At 51.1% G+C, this 14,967-nt stretch overlaps 2 protein-coding genes across 2 annotated transcripts; one reads left to right on the forward strand and one right to left on the reverse strand.

Moving 5' to 3' along the window:
- The first annotated feature begins 77 nt into the window (after positions 1-77).
- On the forward strand, positions 78-7,296 carry RBM22 (RNA binding motif protein 22). Its single transcript, XM_058034756.1, has 11 exons — positions 78-161; positions 903-956; positions 1,860-1,889; positions 2,938-3,070; positions 3,337-3,437; positions 3,601-3,773; positions 4,305-4,505; positions 4,989-5,153; positions 5,561-5,649; positions 6,155-6,286; positions 6,950-7,296. Exons 1-11 carry the CDS (start codon positions 108-110, stop codon positions 7,078-7,080), a joined length of 1,263 nt encoding a protein of 420 aa, XP_057890739.1. The 5' UTR covers positions 78-107; the 3' UTR covers positions 7,081-7,296.
- Positions 7,297-9,271: 1,975 nt separating this feature from the next.
- MYOZ3 (myozenin 3) lies at positions 9,272-13,445 on the reverse strand. Its single transcript, XM_058035044.1, has 6 exons — positions 13,367-13,445; positions 12,898-13,061; positions 12,574-12,648; positions 12,327-12,471; positions 11,882-12,053; positions 9,272-9,434 (listed from the first exon to the last, which is right to left on the reverse strand). The coding sequence occupies exons 1-6, from the start codon at positions 13,395-13,397 to the stop codon at positions 9,272-9,274; spliced, it is 750 nt and encodes a 249-aa protein (XP_057891027.1). The 5' UTR covers positions 13,398-13,445.
- Between the last annotated feature and the right edge of the window lie 1,522 nt (positions 13,446-14,967).

Below are 14,967 nucleotides of genomic sequence, written 5' to 3' on the forward strand. Positions count from 1 at the left end.
CTGCCGCTGTGACGTCACCGCTGCCGCAGCCCGTCTTTTCCGTCACGGCGCTGGTGGAAGTGACGTCACTTCCGGCCGCCGCCTGCCGGCAGCGGAGCGGGGCCGCCATGTCCACATCGCTGGGCTCCAACACGTACAACCGGCAGAACTGGGAGGATGCGGTGAGCGGGGCGGCCGCGAGGGGCCGGGGCAGCCGGGAGGGGCGGGCCTGGGCCGGCGGGCTCGGCTCCGCCGCGGGAGCGCGGGAGGCGGCAAGGCCGCGAGGCGGGCGGAGTGCGGGGAGGCGGCCCCGGGGCTGGGACCTGCCAGGGGGACCCGCTGCCGTCCCTGGGGACCCGCTGCCGTCCCTGGGGACCCGCCAGCTGCCACGGGGACCCTTCACCCGCCCTGGGGACCCGCCAGCTGCGGCGGAGGCTGTGCCGCGGTTCCCCGGCTCTCCCCGCGGCCCAAAGGCAGCGAGCTGCCCGCCGCTCCTTCCCCCGCGCCGCCCTGAGGGGCTGCAGCAGCTGCGGGGCCGAGCTGGGCCCCTCGGGTGCCCCTGGCCACGTCCCTTCCTGCTGAAGCCTCCCCAGAGCGGGCCCAGTGCAGGCAATCGCTGCTGAGGGATAACGGGGGCGGTGTCGCCTGCTGCAGTCCGGGCGCTGACAGGTTCACATCTCAAGAATACGATTTTTACTTGGTTATTCTACGTTTTACTCCAAGTATAATAGCCAGCAGATTATCATTCTGCAAGAAGCTGGGCCTGGGTCATGGCTTGCAGCTCTCCCAGTGTCTCTGAATCCATTTGCATCTTTTAATCTGTCTGATGAGTTAAACTAGATAATTTTTCATAGCGTGACTTGAATGCTGTTGTGGTGGCAGAGCTTGTTAAAAATTCCTGATTTTCTTCTTGCTCCGTTCAGGACTTCCCTATCCTGTGCCAGACGTGTCTTGGAGAAAATCCCTACATTCGGATGGTAGGTGCTTGTTGGGCCCTGCAGCCCTTCCCTCTCTCTGTGCTGGCCCTAAAACTGGGTTTGGGGACTGAAATAGGGCTGGGTACAGGAGGAGGTGCTGAAATGAGCACACACTGCTGAACAGCTGCTTCTGCACAACAGGATCTGGTTCCAGCTGTTGCTGGTGTGTAATATCACAGTTAGAGGTGTGATTTAAGAACAAATCAATCACAAAGGAGAGAAGATGATCCAGTCCAGTGTCTGGAGTGCAGGAAATGGTAGAAAATGAAATTTTAGTGTTGGCAAGCTCCAACATGGACAGTTGTGAGCTGCTCAAATTCTAATAAGTGCAATTTTTAAAATGTGCCAAATACCCACCTCTAAAATTAAGTTAAAAGTGATTTATGAAGGTAGTTTAAATTCCTGTTTGTTTTCCTGGGTTTGCTCTGTGCAGGGTGAGTCAGTCCATGTTCTGTTGCTTTTCTCTGCCTGGCCTGGTTGCCCATGACCTACATTGACATTATCTCCTTCATATTCATGTTCCACAAATTTTCTCAGAGAGATTGGTTTGTTCTTATGAAACAGAACCCTAATGCTACTATGGGGGATATTTCTAAACCTGTTTGTTTCCATGGGTTATTTAATGTAACATCACCTTTCCTTAAAAAGAGCTGATAATGCTCTTTTCATTCTCACCTTTCATCAGTACAGGAGGTGGGACTTGAAGTACTCTGTTACTTGAAAGTTTCTAAACCAAAAGTGTATTGAGAGTATTTAGAATTTATTATTTTTTGTCCTGTTGACTTCCCAAGGTGTAAACCAAATACATAGGGATGAGTGTATCTAAATGCAGCATAAATATAAAAAAACCTACTGTGTTATCATATCAATGATATGTTTCATTTTTATTTTTCTGTATTTCAGACCAAAGAAAAATATGGAAAAGAATGCAAGGTATGTTTGTGTGTTTTGAAGAAAGATTGTCAAAATTGGTGCAGATCTAGGAATAATCCATTTTAATGATTAAAAACCTGTCAGCTTCAGAAGAGTGCTTATCTGGGTTAACTTAAAATATTTATGTAACTACTTAAATTTTTAGGTCAGTCTACTGTGCTTGTTAGACAAAGTCAGTTGGTTCTAAAATAGTAAAATTATTGAGCAAATCCTGAGTATGTCTAAACAAGTTTTCATGTTTATCAAAATGAGGTTTTGCAAATACTTTTGTACTATATGTGAAGTTATTGCAGGATTTTAAATGATCCATGTTTTCTTGGGTGGGTTGGTTGTTTTTACTGAGAAGTGCAAAATACCTGGAGTTTGGGTTTTACTGTGTATGTTATTAATGGCTATTTGGTGCTTTGTGTTGGCTGTCCAGGAAATAAGCCACAGTTATTTCCAAGAGCAAAAAATACTCAGTGTTGCCTGGACCGAGGGAAATTAAATTTTTGCCCTTTTATCAGTTTTCATCTGAGGTAGAGAAAAAGTATAATTTGGAGTCTGCACATACTGAGATTGTATTATGAGCTCAGGCTGTACCTGCAGAGGAAGCAAATGCATCATTCCATGAGATAAGAGGGAACATCACTCTTCTGCACCAAAGCTCTCATGACCTCCTGCAGGTTGCTGCTGTGCTGGTGCCTGATGTACCCATCATTGTAATTCATCTCTAGAAGCTCCACACTGACATCACCTGGAATCAAAGAGAATTTATTTATCTTTGAGTAGATCTGCGTTTAAATAAAGAAATAAATAAATGCAATAAATAAAAAGAAAAACAGCAACCAAAAAAAAAAAAAAAAAAACCAGCTTCCCTAACACTTATTCCTGTCAAAGTAAAACCCCAATTAGAAACGAGTTTTTCCTGAGCTCTGAATTTTAGCTTTAGGACCAAGAAGTTGTGTTTATGGTTTGGAGAAGCTGGATGGGTTTGGAGTGTGTTTCCCTGCCAGGAGCAGACAGTAGCTGTGTGCAGGGTGAACCAAGTGCCCCCTTTGTGTCCCAGATTTGTGCCAGGCCCTTCACGGTGTTCCGCTGGTGCCCCGGCGTGCGGATGCGCTTCAAGAAGACTGAAGTGTGCCAGACCTGCAGCAAGCTGAAGAATGTCTGTCAGACCTGTCTGCTCGACCTGGAGTATGGTGTGTACCCAAAAACCTCATCCAGGACAGGGAGCTGCCCTCTGAAATGGGAGCTGGTGGAATCACTTTAAGTGTGTGCATGTAATTGGCACTGCACAGTCTTTGAGAAGAATAGGCCTTGTCTCTTCAGAGGTTCAAGGGCAGAGTGGTTTCCCTGAGAAGCAGATGATTTACCTCTGGTCACTGCAGGTTACAGAAATCACTCTTTCTGCTCTTTCAGCTTGTTCTTCATATGGATTGGTTGGGGTTTTTTTGATTCATTTTAGGTTTGCCTATCCAAGTCCGGGATGCAGGACTCTCCCTTAAGGATGAAATGCCTAAATCTGACGTCAACAAAGAATACTACACCCAGAACATGGAGCGAGAGGTGAGTGTAGCCAGCCATGATCATGCTTTTTGTGTGCCTGTGTGTGGGGAGGAAAGGGCAGCAGTGACCTAGCTTCTCTTAAAACCACTTGCTTGCTCTGATTCTGTGCATTAGTGTTCAGTGCTGATATACACATAATTATTTGTGTTCTGCCTGCTTTTAGATAGCCAATTCTGATGGCACCAGACCAGTTGGTGCACTAGGAAAAGCTACTTCTACCAGTGACATGCTGCTGAAGCTGGCCCGAACCACTCCATACTACAAACGCAACCGTCCTCACATCTGTTCCTTCTGGGTGAAAGGAGAGTGCAAGAGAGGAGAGGAGTGTCCCTACAGGTACAGACACAGCTTGGACAGTCCATCTCTGCACCACAGGCAGATGCAGCTTCCCTTGGAGACGCTGCAGTGGGCAGGAGACACTACAGTGATTTGGGTCAGGGCAACACTTGCATCCAGTGCCAGCAAATGAATCTCTGTGATGGAAGTTGGTTTGTGAGAAGTTGGCTGTGTCCTTTGCCAAAGCAGTGACTGCAGCTCTTCTGTTGTGTAGTCAATTTTTCCCCTTTGTGGCGTCAGTCCCCTCAAGCAGAGATCTCTGTATTTGAACAAGAGGCTGTTTCAAACCCAGCTCTTGTGTTTTGTAGTGCTGAGTGCTGAGCTGTCAGAAGCACCATTCATTCAGAACTTGACGCAGTCCTGGCTGCAGCTGAAGTCTTCAGGGCTTTGTTCCATTTTGGCATGTTTATGTGGACAGGGTTAAGGATATAATTGACCCGAGGCTTTGAGAAGGGAAACTGGCATCTACAGTAATTTTAATCCATTCAGTCATCCCTGATGTTATAAAGTGCTTTGTTTGCTGAACCTTAGACATGAGAAACCTACAGATCCAGATGATCCTCTGGCTGACCAGAACATCAAGGATCGTTACTATGGAATTAATGATCCTGTGGCTGACAAACTTCTGAAACGAGCATCAACCATGCCTCGTCTAGATCCTCCTGAGGACAAGACTATTACTACCCTGTATGTTGGAGGGCTTGGAGATACCATCACTGAATCAGATCTCAGGTGTGTTGGTGAATTGGTATTGCCCTTGCCTTTTTGTTTGACACTTCGATAATGGCTCTTCAAGTGAGGAACAAAAATAAATCTGGATTTCAGGGTTTTTTAATGGGGAACTGGTTGGTGGGCAAGTGCAGAGGAGTGCCAGCTTGTTGGAGAACAGGCAGGCACATTTCAAATGCTTTGATTAAAATGTATCTCTTTAAAGATGAGCCATCCCTTTGTGCTGTTGGGGATACTGTGTAACCCTTTTTACAAGGAGGTCCTGTATCCTCTAGCTAGCTGCTGAGAGAAGCTACTGCAGAGCTTTAGTTGCTCCATAATTGCATGGAGGGCTAATTATCATTAACTGCTTGATTATTGATTTCTAATGATTCGTTCGAGCTGGAAATGGAGAAGAGAAATTTCTGTGCATGCCTATCTCACCTGCTCTATACCCTGTGACTGGGAGGAGTGGAGAATCATAATACATTTTTTTGTCCCATACAGAAATCACTTCTACCAGTTTGGGGAGATCCGGACGATCACGGTGGTGCAGAGGCAGCAATGTGCTTTCATCCAGTTTGCCACCAGGCAGGCTGCAGAGGTGGCTGCTGAGAAATCCTTCAACAAACTCATCGTCAACGGCCGCAGGCTCAATGTCAAATGGGGAAGGTGAGTGTGGGGGCAGGAAGCCATGAGGATTTGCAAGTTCTTCTCTCAGTTTACAGTCTTGACCTCCAGGATTATTATGCAGAAGTTGATACTTGTTTGGTAAATATTTGGGGTCCTCTTGCATTTTGGTTTTATTTTTACAATGGGATCTGGCTTGGAGATGACACAAACAGCATAAGGGATTTCTTGGTTGAGGATTATGGATGAGCTTTGGTAGCTTTTTTCCTAGTCCATCTCCTGTAAACACTGTTTGCAAACTTGGTACCATCTGTCTGATGTTCTGTGAGTTTTTCGTCTTTGGCCTGAAGAAACAGATCTGGAATAGATAATGTGAAGCCACTGTGATGTAAATATCTCCTTATCCTGCTTTCCTCATCCTTGCTCTCAAACTTTTGTCTGTTTTTCAGGTCCCAGGCAGCAAGAGGAAAAGAAAAGGACAAGGAAGGCACTACAGAATCGGGGATAAAGCTGGAGCCAGTTCCAGGACTTCCTGGAGGTAAAGGAGTTGTATTCATCCCCGAAACACTTAATGCTGACCCACTTCCACCTGTGAGACTGCTGTTAAACTTCCAGGAGCAGTGACAGTTCAGGATGGTAGAGGCTGTGGTGAGCCCAGAGCAGTTACAGGAGGTTTGCAGCACATCCAGCTGGATGGGAGATGAGCTTTGTCTAGGAGCAGATCCTTGATGAAAAGAGAGTTCTTTATGTGATGAGTGAAAAGTTAAAGCTGAATTCAACTTCCTTAGCTCACAGATACTTGCAACCCACGCTTGTAATGTCCAGTGAGTGTTGTGTGATGGACAAAGCAAAGCTGGTTTCAGATGAAGGAATGTGGTGACTGGAGTTTCAGGGCAGTTCAGCTTCTCACTCCAGTTCATACATGAAATAGTAACAACAGTTTGCCCTTGTGAAAGCGTGGGTTGTGCTCCATGTCTGAAGGCAGACACCTCTGCTTGTCTTGCCTGAGAGATTTTCCATAACTATATGTACTTTCTCTGCAGCCCTCCCCCCTCCTCCAGCTGCAGAAGAGGAGGCTTCTGCAAATTACTTCAATCTACCTCCAAGTGGCCCTTCAGCCGTGGTGAACATTGCCCTGCCACCCCCTCCTGGCATCGCTCCACCGCCGCCTCCAGGTACCTGTGCCTCCCCTCCAGAGGGGTGTGAAATTCAGTGTTAGACATCTCTTCCTCCCTGCCAGGCCCTGCTGCACTACTGATGCATGCCCTGAGCTGATTTTCCTCATCCCTGATCACACAGTGTAAACGGATGAGCTAAACTGAGCTGTCAGCACAGTTTAATTGAACTGAGCTGCCTGTTGTGGTTGGTATTTGCTTGCAAATTCCCAGGCACGTTGGTTACTGGTACTGAGACATACTCAGTGCTTTTAATGGCACATTAACCCAGACTTCAAAGGGTAATTTTGCAGATGGTTGAATGCTGGCATGTCCTTGGCTTTCTATATATCTATCCAGAGATACTTTTTTTCTTTTTAATGGAATTTTGGACTCTCACGGATGTATTTGCTCTGCTCTGTGGTTGAGTAGGAAACATTTAGATGGGTATTAGAGACACCTGCCCAGTCCCCCCACCAGCTTTTATTTGTAAGGATGTGTGTTGGGTAGGGATTGGCCCTAGTTGTACTGAAAAGAGGGGCAGGAGTTTGGGGAGATGGGAGATGTGCACATTTGTGGGTTACAGCTGTCAGCCAGCTGTGGTATCAGCACTTTGAAGCAGCAGTACACACACATCAGGTTTTCTTTTGCTTTGCCTGAAGCTGCCAACTTTTGTTTCTGCAGGTTTTGGACCACACATGTTCCACGCCATGGGGCCCCCACCTCCCTTCATGAGAGCCCCGGGCCCCATCCACTACCCATCCCAGGATCCCCAGAGGATGGGTGCCCACGCAGGAAAGCACAGCAGCCCCTAGCACGTCCTGCCACCCTCATCCTTGAAGTAAATGTTATTTTCTAGTTACCATGGTAGCACCATATGTTGAGCTGTGGGTGAGCTAGAGATGCCTTATTTCCCTGCTTGCAGCCACAGGGCAAGCTCAGCTCCGTGTCTCCACTTATAATCGGGTTCTTGATATGTCCCAGGTCTTTCTATTAGTGTGGGGGGTGGGTGGGGGACAGACAGAAGGGCTGTCAGGGGTCTGTGGGTCTGGGGTACCAGAATTGCAGTGCTAGCTGTGTATCCCATTGGCACACTTTTGAAATAAACTTCTGGAAAAACAAAACCAAACCCTTTTCTAGCCATTTGATATCCTCAGTTGGAATGTTATGGACTGTAAAAATGTAACCAGAGACTTTTCTGTCAGGTAACTAATGATGTATTATTCTAATGAGGTATTAAACCAGGACTGAATAAGAGTTGAAAAACGAGTTCATCAGACCTGCCAAACCCATGGCTTGGCCTTACCACTGTACAGAATTTTTCTCCCTCCTTTTTCCTGACTTCTTGGTTAAGAAAACACAAGAAAACAAAGCAGAGGAGGTGTAGAACTTGTGGCACCACAGGCTGGCTTTCTCTGGAGAAAGAGCTGGGCTTTGGGCATGGGTGATTAGTTCTGCTTTTGTCAGGGGAGAGCTCACCCAGGGTGTGTTGGACATGCTGGTGGATGGGAGACAGCTGTGGCATTTGCACTGCTCTGGTCCAGAGTGTCTGTAGCCAGAACCTGTGAATGCTGTAACAGATTTGGCATGCAGGAGGCTTCACATCATCCCAATTTATTTATTATTTCCAGTAACCAGCCAGTAACCCAGAGTGCCTAGATTCTGCAGATGCTGGACAAAGAGGAGAGAAATGGAACTGGAACAGAGCAGCAATTAAACATCACAGATTTATTGTTTCTAAGGAACAAACCATTTTTCTTTCTGCTTGCTTGCCCCCTCCTGCTTCTGTGGGAAACTGAGTAATGAAAGCTTCCCACCTGAATGATGTGTTGTGGCAGCAGAATCCCTGCGTGGGGTTTGCTCTGCACAGCGTTACAAACTTCACAAATGAGGCAGCTGCTAACTGCAATTTTACCACAACGTTTACTTGCCCCATTTAACCACAGTGGTGGAAAAAGGAACTTTTATCCTTGTGCTTTTGGGAGTATAAGAAAGGGTAATGTTAAGAACCTGACAAAAGCAGTTGAAGGAAGCCTGTGTTGAGTCAGAGGTTTTTGTGAATGGGGTTCCCCAGGTATTCTGGTGACTGTAGCTGTTGTTAGCTGCATGTCCCACTGTGTGTCACTGCTAGAAATGTTGGTGTAGTTGGATCCTCACTGCTGATTTCCACATTCCCAAGAAAGCCTGTGCTTGCTCTGGAGGCACAGCTGTGCTGCTTTTCCTTCCCACTGGTGTGGAAGTTACCAGAACACCCTGGCACATCCTCACACTGCTGTGGTTCTGCAGGGCCTGATCATTGACCAACTACATGAAGCAAACCTGTCATAAGTCACTCAGAGAGCCTGGATTAGATGTTCAAGCAAGACATGCAAAGAGCAGTAGGAAGGGGAAATAGCTGCCAAGTGCTAGCCAGTAGCTTCTGGAAAACAGAGCACAAGTTTCCAACTCCCAGCATTCCTCTCCCCTCTATCATGGCTGTGCTGTATTGGTAAACATTTGTTGTTGTCCAGCCAAGCTCAAGGTAGGTACTTTAAACATGCCAGTGCCTCAGGTAACTTGTTTTATTATTGCTCTTCCATTATCACCTCTCTGTGTCCTGACTGCAATGACAGATGCAGAGCTGTCCTGAAGATGGAATTTCTCTGCAAAAGCACCAGGTGTGCGAGCAGGTCTCGTGTGCCAGTGAGGATGCAGTGAGGCAGCCTTGGTGTGTTGCAGCTGGTGGTGCTGCTGTTTTCCATGAGGCAGGGGAGAGGACAGGCTCTATGGGAGCTTGCAGGATCTGCTGGATTAACAGCCAGGGCTTGGCTGGTTGGCTTGGCACTGACTGCAAGGGGAGCTCAGAATGGTCCCACACTCGAGCTCATTCAAACCCCACTCAAAGATGACAACCCAGGCCCATCAGCTGAGCTTCCATGGAGGATTCCTGCCCTCCCTGCCCTGTCCTGTGAGCATGTCTGAGTCCAGTGAGGGAACCATCCGTGGCCACGGGGAAGGGAACACATCCTACAGCTCTTCGCTCTCCGGCAGGATCCGCACCCAGCCTTGGGCCACCCTGTTGAAGTTGGGCCTGTGGGAAATCACCTCCAGCACACTCAGGTTATCCAGCTCCACAGTGGGCAGGGAGAACAGCTCACCAACCAACGCCCTGTCAAACGGGGCTGGGGTCCTGCAGCACAAGGAGAAGCACACTTAGTCACAAGGAGAGGCTGGCCGTGTTGTGAACGTGTTAGAAAAAACAAATTTGGATTTACTGAGCCCAGCACAATGTAGCAATGCCTGTTGCATTGCCTAACCCTCCTCTTCCTCCCCAGGACACTGTTAGAGCCCTGCCAGCCCACTGGGATGGTTCTCTGGTACAGAGCCCACCTCAGCTCAAGCCTGAAGAGTGGGGTTTGATGCCTGGGTGTTGGTGGAAGTGTTCTGCACGTGGAAGGACTTAGGCTCAGACCAGTGACAGTGACAAACCCCTGGTGTTGAGAGTGCCTGATCTGCAGCTCCTGTGTCCTGCACAGGGCTGGGGCTGACGCTGCTCTGGATCACACCAGCACATGCAGCTCTCTTGGCCCTGCCTCCATCCTGCCTTTTGGGACCGCTCCTCCTGAACAATGACTAACAGGAGGAGCAGTGTGGGGGCAAGAGCTGTCATCTCTTTCTGGAGAAATGTGGAAAGGGACTGGGGAAGAGTGTGCCAGCCCCCAAAAAGCCAAGAATGTTGGTTTTGGAGCAGCACATGGGGGCTGAGTTATCAGTGAGGCAAAACTGGGAATGTTTGCTTTGGGAAGCACAGCTAGAACATGAATAACGTGGCACTGTTTTGCAATAAGGGGAAAGGCAAATGAGACAAGTTTGTTCTAGGAACTTTCTTTTGGGAAAAGAGAGTCTTTGTCAAAGCTTGGTTTTCACTCTCTCTTAAAGCAGCACATCTTAGCAAGGTGGCCCAGGTTTTTGCATCAGTCTGAATATCTTAAATTGTGGATAAATCAGCCTGCTTTAACGCAGTTGTTGTGGAGATGGTGGACTTGCCCTTGCTCTGTGACCCATGAGAGAGAGCTGTGCTGGGATTCAGCTAGCCTTAGGCAAGACCACTGGCTTTTCGACAGCCAGCTTGTTCCAAAAAGTTTGTTTGTCTGTGGCTTGGTATTTGAACTGAGAAGTGATTTAAAAGCTTGGAAAATTGTGAAAAGCCCAGTTAAAAGCAGATTTGCTTTCTGAATCTTCCTGCCTCACTGAAGAATTAGAGGAGGTGGCAAGAGGCTTGGAGTTAAATTAGCATCCATCTGTATTAAATTACAGTTGAAGACTTAAAATAGAAAGGCAGTGTGTGAGAGGGGAGAAATGGTACAGGGTAGAGTATTATTCAGAAACATGCCCTTGCTTCAGTCCCTGTCCATAAATAAATCCTGAGGCAGAAACATGGCTAAATGTTGAAAGAAAAGAGCCAAGTGTCTGCAGCAGCTCCTTGTCCTCCCCCTGCAGCCCCTCCTTGGCTCTAACTCCTCAAGGACAGCCACATGGCAAAGCCCCAGGGCTGAGGGGGAGGAGAGCAGCAAAGGGACCGTGGTGACCAGGCTCATCTCTGCTCTTTAGGATGGCTTTTCCCACAAGGAGGGGTTGTGGTCCCTCACAGCCCCTTCTGCCAAGTGCTGAAAGCACAGCATGCCTCAAATCCAGCCCTGGGGAGCTGCTGCTGCTGTTGGCACATGGTCTGCTGGGGACCAGTGCTGTGTCCCAGGGGGAAACTCCAGTGGGAACTTGCCTACTGGAAGGTGACTTTGGCCAGGCCACCAAAGCCAATGTAATTCCATCCTCATCACAGAGAATTTCAGGGAGGAGGACAGACAGGACTCTTTTTGCTGATTCCCTGGGATGATGTTCAGCTTAAAACTTCAGTTCTTCTTATTCTGCCATGGGCTGCTGATGCTTTGCTGCCAGCAGATCTCCATCTCCTGGATCCCCCCCTAAACTCCTTTCCAGAAAGGAGATCTGTCTTGGCAGCCTTTACTCCAGGGTCCCACCCTTGACCCCAGTGTAATCTGGGGGTGTGAGGGGGCACCAGCTGTGCTCCCCCAGAAGCAGCCACAGGGCAGGGAGCTTGCCCTGGCCTGGAGGCTTTGGGCTCCAGCAGGTGTTTGGAAGGAATCTGGTGACCTCTTAGCACTCTGTGGGAAGATTAACCTTATACCCCCACTGCTTCCAGCAGCTGCTTGAATACCTTAAGGAAATTAGGAAAGAGACTTGGCACTGTGTCATTCCTCCATGCAGCCCAGAGCTGTGCCCAGCTGGGAACAGGAATGATTCCTACTCCACAGGGCCATGTTTGTAAGAATTGGTCCTCCCAAACTTCATCCCTCTCACTGAGGTTACCCAGTGAGATCAAGCTGCTTAAGGCTGTGTGAGCCCAGTAGTGGAGCTGAGAGGAGATCTGGGGCAGAGCTGCTGGAGGCAGCAGGGAGCCACAGAGGAGCTCCTGAGAAGGAAAAGAGCATCCTGAGCCCCTCTGGGGTGTAAAGAGGACATCAATGGTTACATTTCCCTGGCAGGATGGTGGGTGCTCCTGGAGGCTCAAGGGCTTGGCCAAGGGCTGTTGTGGCTGGTGGTGTCAGCCCCTGTTACCTGTTGAAGCTCCTGAAGTCCCACGCAGGGGGTCTCATGGGCGGCGGGTTCTTGCTGTACACAGCATTGTCCCTGTCACCAAACAGCTCCTGCCACGGGGAGCGGTAGCCCTTGGGGATGGCAGTGGCATTGAACTTCTCATGGGGGATCTCTTTGAGGGGGCTGGAGTACCCTGTGCAGGGGGGAGACACAGTGTGGGTGCTGGGGTCAGAGCCAGGGGGCTGGGAACAGCCTGGCCTCTGCATGGCCACGGCCTGTGACTGGGGCAGGAATGAGTATCTATAACATATATATATTTCTGTATCTATACATACATATTTGTACACATAAAATCTCTGGGGGAGGGCTGGGCAGACCCCTGAGCAAGCAGCAGCTCACTGCCTCCAGCCCCCTGGTGCTGAGATCACAGCAGAGCTGTGTTCAGGTGCAGGGAGCTTTGACTGACCTGGGGCCAGGGCACTGGGGTTCAGCACTTTGCTCATGTGCAGGACCTTCTCTGACTTCTTGGGTACTTCTGGGGGGCCACCTTGGGGTGATGCTGCTACGTGGAGCTCGGAGTGATAATTCTGGCCCCCAGCATTCTCACCTGCCTGTGGAGGGGAGAGTTAACAGGCACAGGGGGAGCTCCCCCTGCCCCGTCTGGAACTCAGGGGGTGCTTGAAAGCACCTCAGAGCTTCCTCCATCTACTCACCATGTGCTCATTCACTGTTCCTTCTGGACCACCTTTCCCAGTGTGGTGGGAGCCACCTACCCCTTGCCCTGGGAGCTGCAGGAGACAGTCAGTGGGTGCAGAGGGCGATCAGCACCATCCCCCTCTTTCCTGGATGTTGAACCCCGTGTTTGCCCATCTCCATGCCCAGCCCACCAGGACATCTCTCCTCCCCGCTCACCTCTGCATAGCAGTCAGCCAACCATGGCTGCCCTGCAGAGAGACCACTGACCCTGGCAGGAATCAGGAATTCCTTGCCTGGAAAGGCTGCAAGGGCCAGGGAAGAAGGGCTGGCCTCAGACCCACCTGCCTGGAGCCGCTGGGGTGCTCAAAGACAAAGCGCTGCACGCGCTTCTGGCGCTGCTGGAAGAGCCGGGAGCCGCGGTTGTTGGGCAGGGAGAGCTCCTCGATCATCAGGTCCTGTGTTGTGCTCATCTTCTTCCCCAGGTCCAGCTGGGGCTCTGAGGAGGCTGGAGAGCACAGCTGCAGCTGAGGATGCTGCAGGGTTGGGGACCCCCCCAAGGCAGCACAGACCGTGTGTCCCCTCGTTGGGGTCTCTGCTCTGTGGCTGGGCCGTTTGCCCACCTCGGGGACTGGCGTTTCCTCAGTGTGAGGAGTGCCAGGGAGCTCCCGAGGTTCAAGCAGCCTCTCCCACCCTGTGCATGGACTGTTCCAGCAAAAACAGGGCAAGTGGCCTCAACCAGAGCTGGGTCTGGCCCCTAGGCAGGGAGGCCAGCACTGTCCTGGGGCTGGTGACACACCTGCACCCCCTTACCATTTTCAGGGCCCGGTCTCATGATGGCCATCACCTGCTGCCGTGCTCCTGGGGCAGCTCTGGGCGAGGGGGATGGATCCTGTCAGGCTGGAAGAGAAAGGCACTCCAGGAGTGACACCAAACATGGGAACATGTCAGCCCCAGGCATGCCCCAGAGAGGTGCTAGGATTCAGCTGAGCATCTCCCCTGGTCAGCATCACCCCTAAGCATCTTCTTGCACCGCTCTCTGTCCCCTTCAACAGACACAGGGAATGTTCCTATCACACTGTCCCTCAGCCCCTGCCTGTCCTTCTTCCTCTCTGCCTTTCTTTAGGGCAGAAACTGTCCTTGCCCCTGTCTTTGCCCACAGTGAGCTGTTCTCCTTGTGCCCTAGGTGCCCTCAGAGCAGCAGGTGCTGGCCGAGCAGGGGCCCTGGCTACTGCCCCCCCAGCACCTCCGCCTTAGCAGAGCTATTTTCAGCTGCTGGCTCCCAGGGTGCAGGAGCTGCAGCCCTGAACCTGCAGGGAGATGGTGAGCCCAGCCAGCAGCCAGCAGGATCATGGCACCACTCAGCTGAGTTGCTCCAATGTGGAGAGGTGGCTGGAAACCAGCTCCAGTGTGAGCCCCCTGAGCTGCCCACCTGCAGCAGAGCCCTCCTGTGCTGCTGGGACACTCGGCTCCCCAAGTGCTGTTCCACCCTGTTTGGTGCCTCTGGCACTGCTCAGCTCGGGCTGATGCAGGGCAGCTTCCCCTGAGGGCCCTGCAGTGCCGGGGGTCCCGTGGGGCTGGGGTGCCTGGCACAGCTCCCTGCCAGCTCTGAGCTCAGCACTGACCATCCTCACAACGAGCCAGGGACCTGCACCCCATCCTTCCCTCTGCCCCCCTCCAGGGAGAGCGTACCCTGACCCCCACAGTGGTGCTGTCCCCTTTTCCAAGGACATCCCCAAGCCCCGTGCACCCACCCGCCTGCTGACCCCCACGTGGGGCCTCACCTTCCCTACCTGGCCAGGGGATACCCCAGATGCTTCTGGGGCGCTGAAGATGATTCTCCTGCTGTGCTGGAGATGAGGCTGAAGCCAAGCTGCAGCCACCAGCACCCGGTGGCCTCTGCTGGCCCTCCCTGGCCCCCTCAGGCTCCTGCTGCTCGCCCCAAGCCGTGCTGGGCTCCAGCCCAGATGCCAAGGTCCAGCCAGGGACAGAAGTTATTTCTGGCTGAGAAAGGGGGCGGAGCAGGGCTGTGACCCTTGGGGACTGCGATGCCATCACCCCGGCGTGGAGCAGGTCTGACTCACAGGGATGAGGATGCCACAATCCTGGCATGGAGCAGGGCTCTGAGCCTTGGGGACCAGGACGCCACAAGCCAGCGTGAAGCAGGGCTCACCCACATGGATGTAGACTCTGTCACCTGGCACGGAGCAGGGCTGACCCCTGGGGACATGTGGCAGCAGCAGGAGGTGGCAGTGTGCCATTTGTGCCCAGGCCACCTGGGGGACAGATCAGAGCCAGCCTGGGTGGAATAACGGAGGTTTATTTCAGAACTGGGTATACAGCGGTGTGGTGAAGGCAGGCTGTGCTGGCTGCTGCAGCCAGGGGGGGAGATGTGTCCTGGGAATGGGGACTGT

Source organism: Melospiza georgiana, chromosome 15, assembly GCF_028018845.1.
Source record: "Melospiza georgiana isolate bMelGeo1 chromosome 15, bMelGeo1.pri, whole genome shotgun sequence".
NCBI classification, from domain to species: Eukaryota; Metazoa; Chordata; class Aves; order Passeriformes; family Passerellidae; genus Melospiza; species Melospiza georgiana.

Excerpts from the sequence above, each read along its gene's own strand:
- RBM22 (XM_058034756.1), top strand. The coding sequence starts at position 108 with ATGTCCACATCGCTGGGCTCCAACACGTACAACCGGCAGAACTGGGAG. Across the intron at positions 1,890-2,937 it reads AATATGGAAAAGAATGCAAG|ATTTGTGCCAGGCCCTTCAC; the intron begins GTATGTTTGTGT and ends TTTGTGTCCCAG. Across the intron at positions 4,506-4,988 it reads ATCACTGAATCAGATCTCAG|AAATCACTTCTACCAGTTTG; the intron begins GTGTGTTGGTGA and ends TGTCCCATACAG.
- MYOZ3 (XM_058035044.1), bottom strand. The coding sequence starts at position 13,397 with ATGGCCATCATGAGACCGGGCCCTGAAAATG. Across the intron at positions 13,062-13,366 it reads GAGACCGGGCCCTGAAAATG|CCTCCTCAGAGCCCCAGCTG; the intron begins GTAAGGGGGTGC and ends TGTGCTCTCCAG. Across the intron at positions 12,054-12,326 it reads CCCCAGTGCCCTGGCCCCAG|GGTACTCCAGCCCCCTCAAA; the intron begins GTCAGTCAAAGC and ends CCCCCTGCACAG.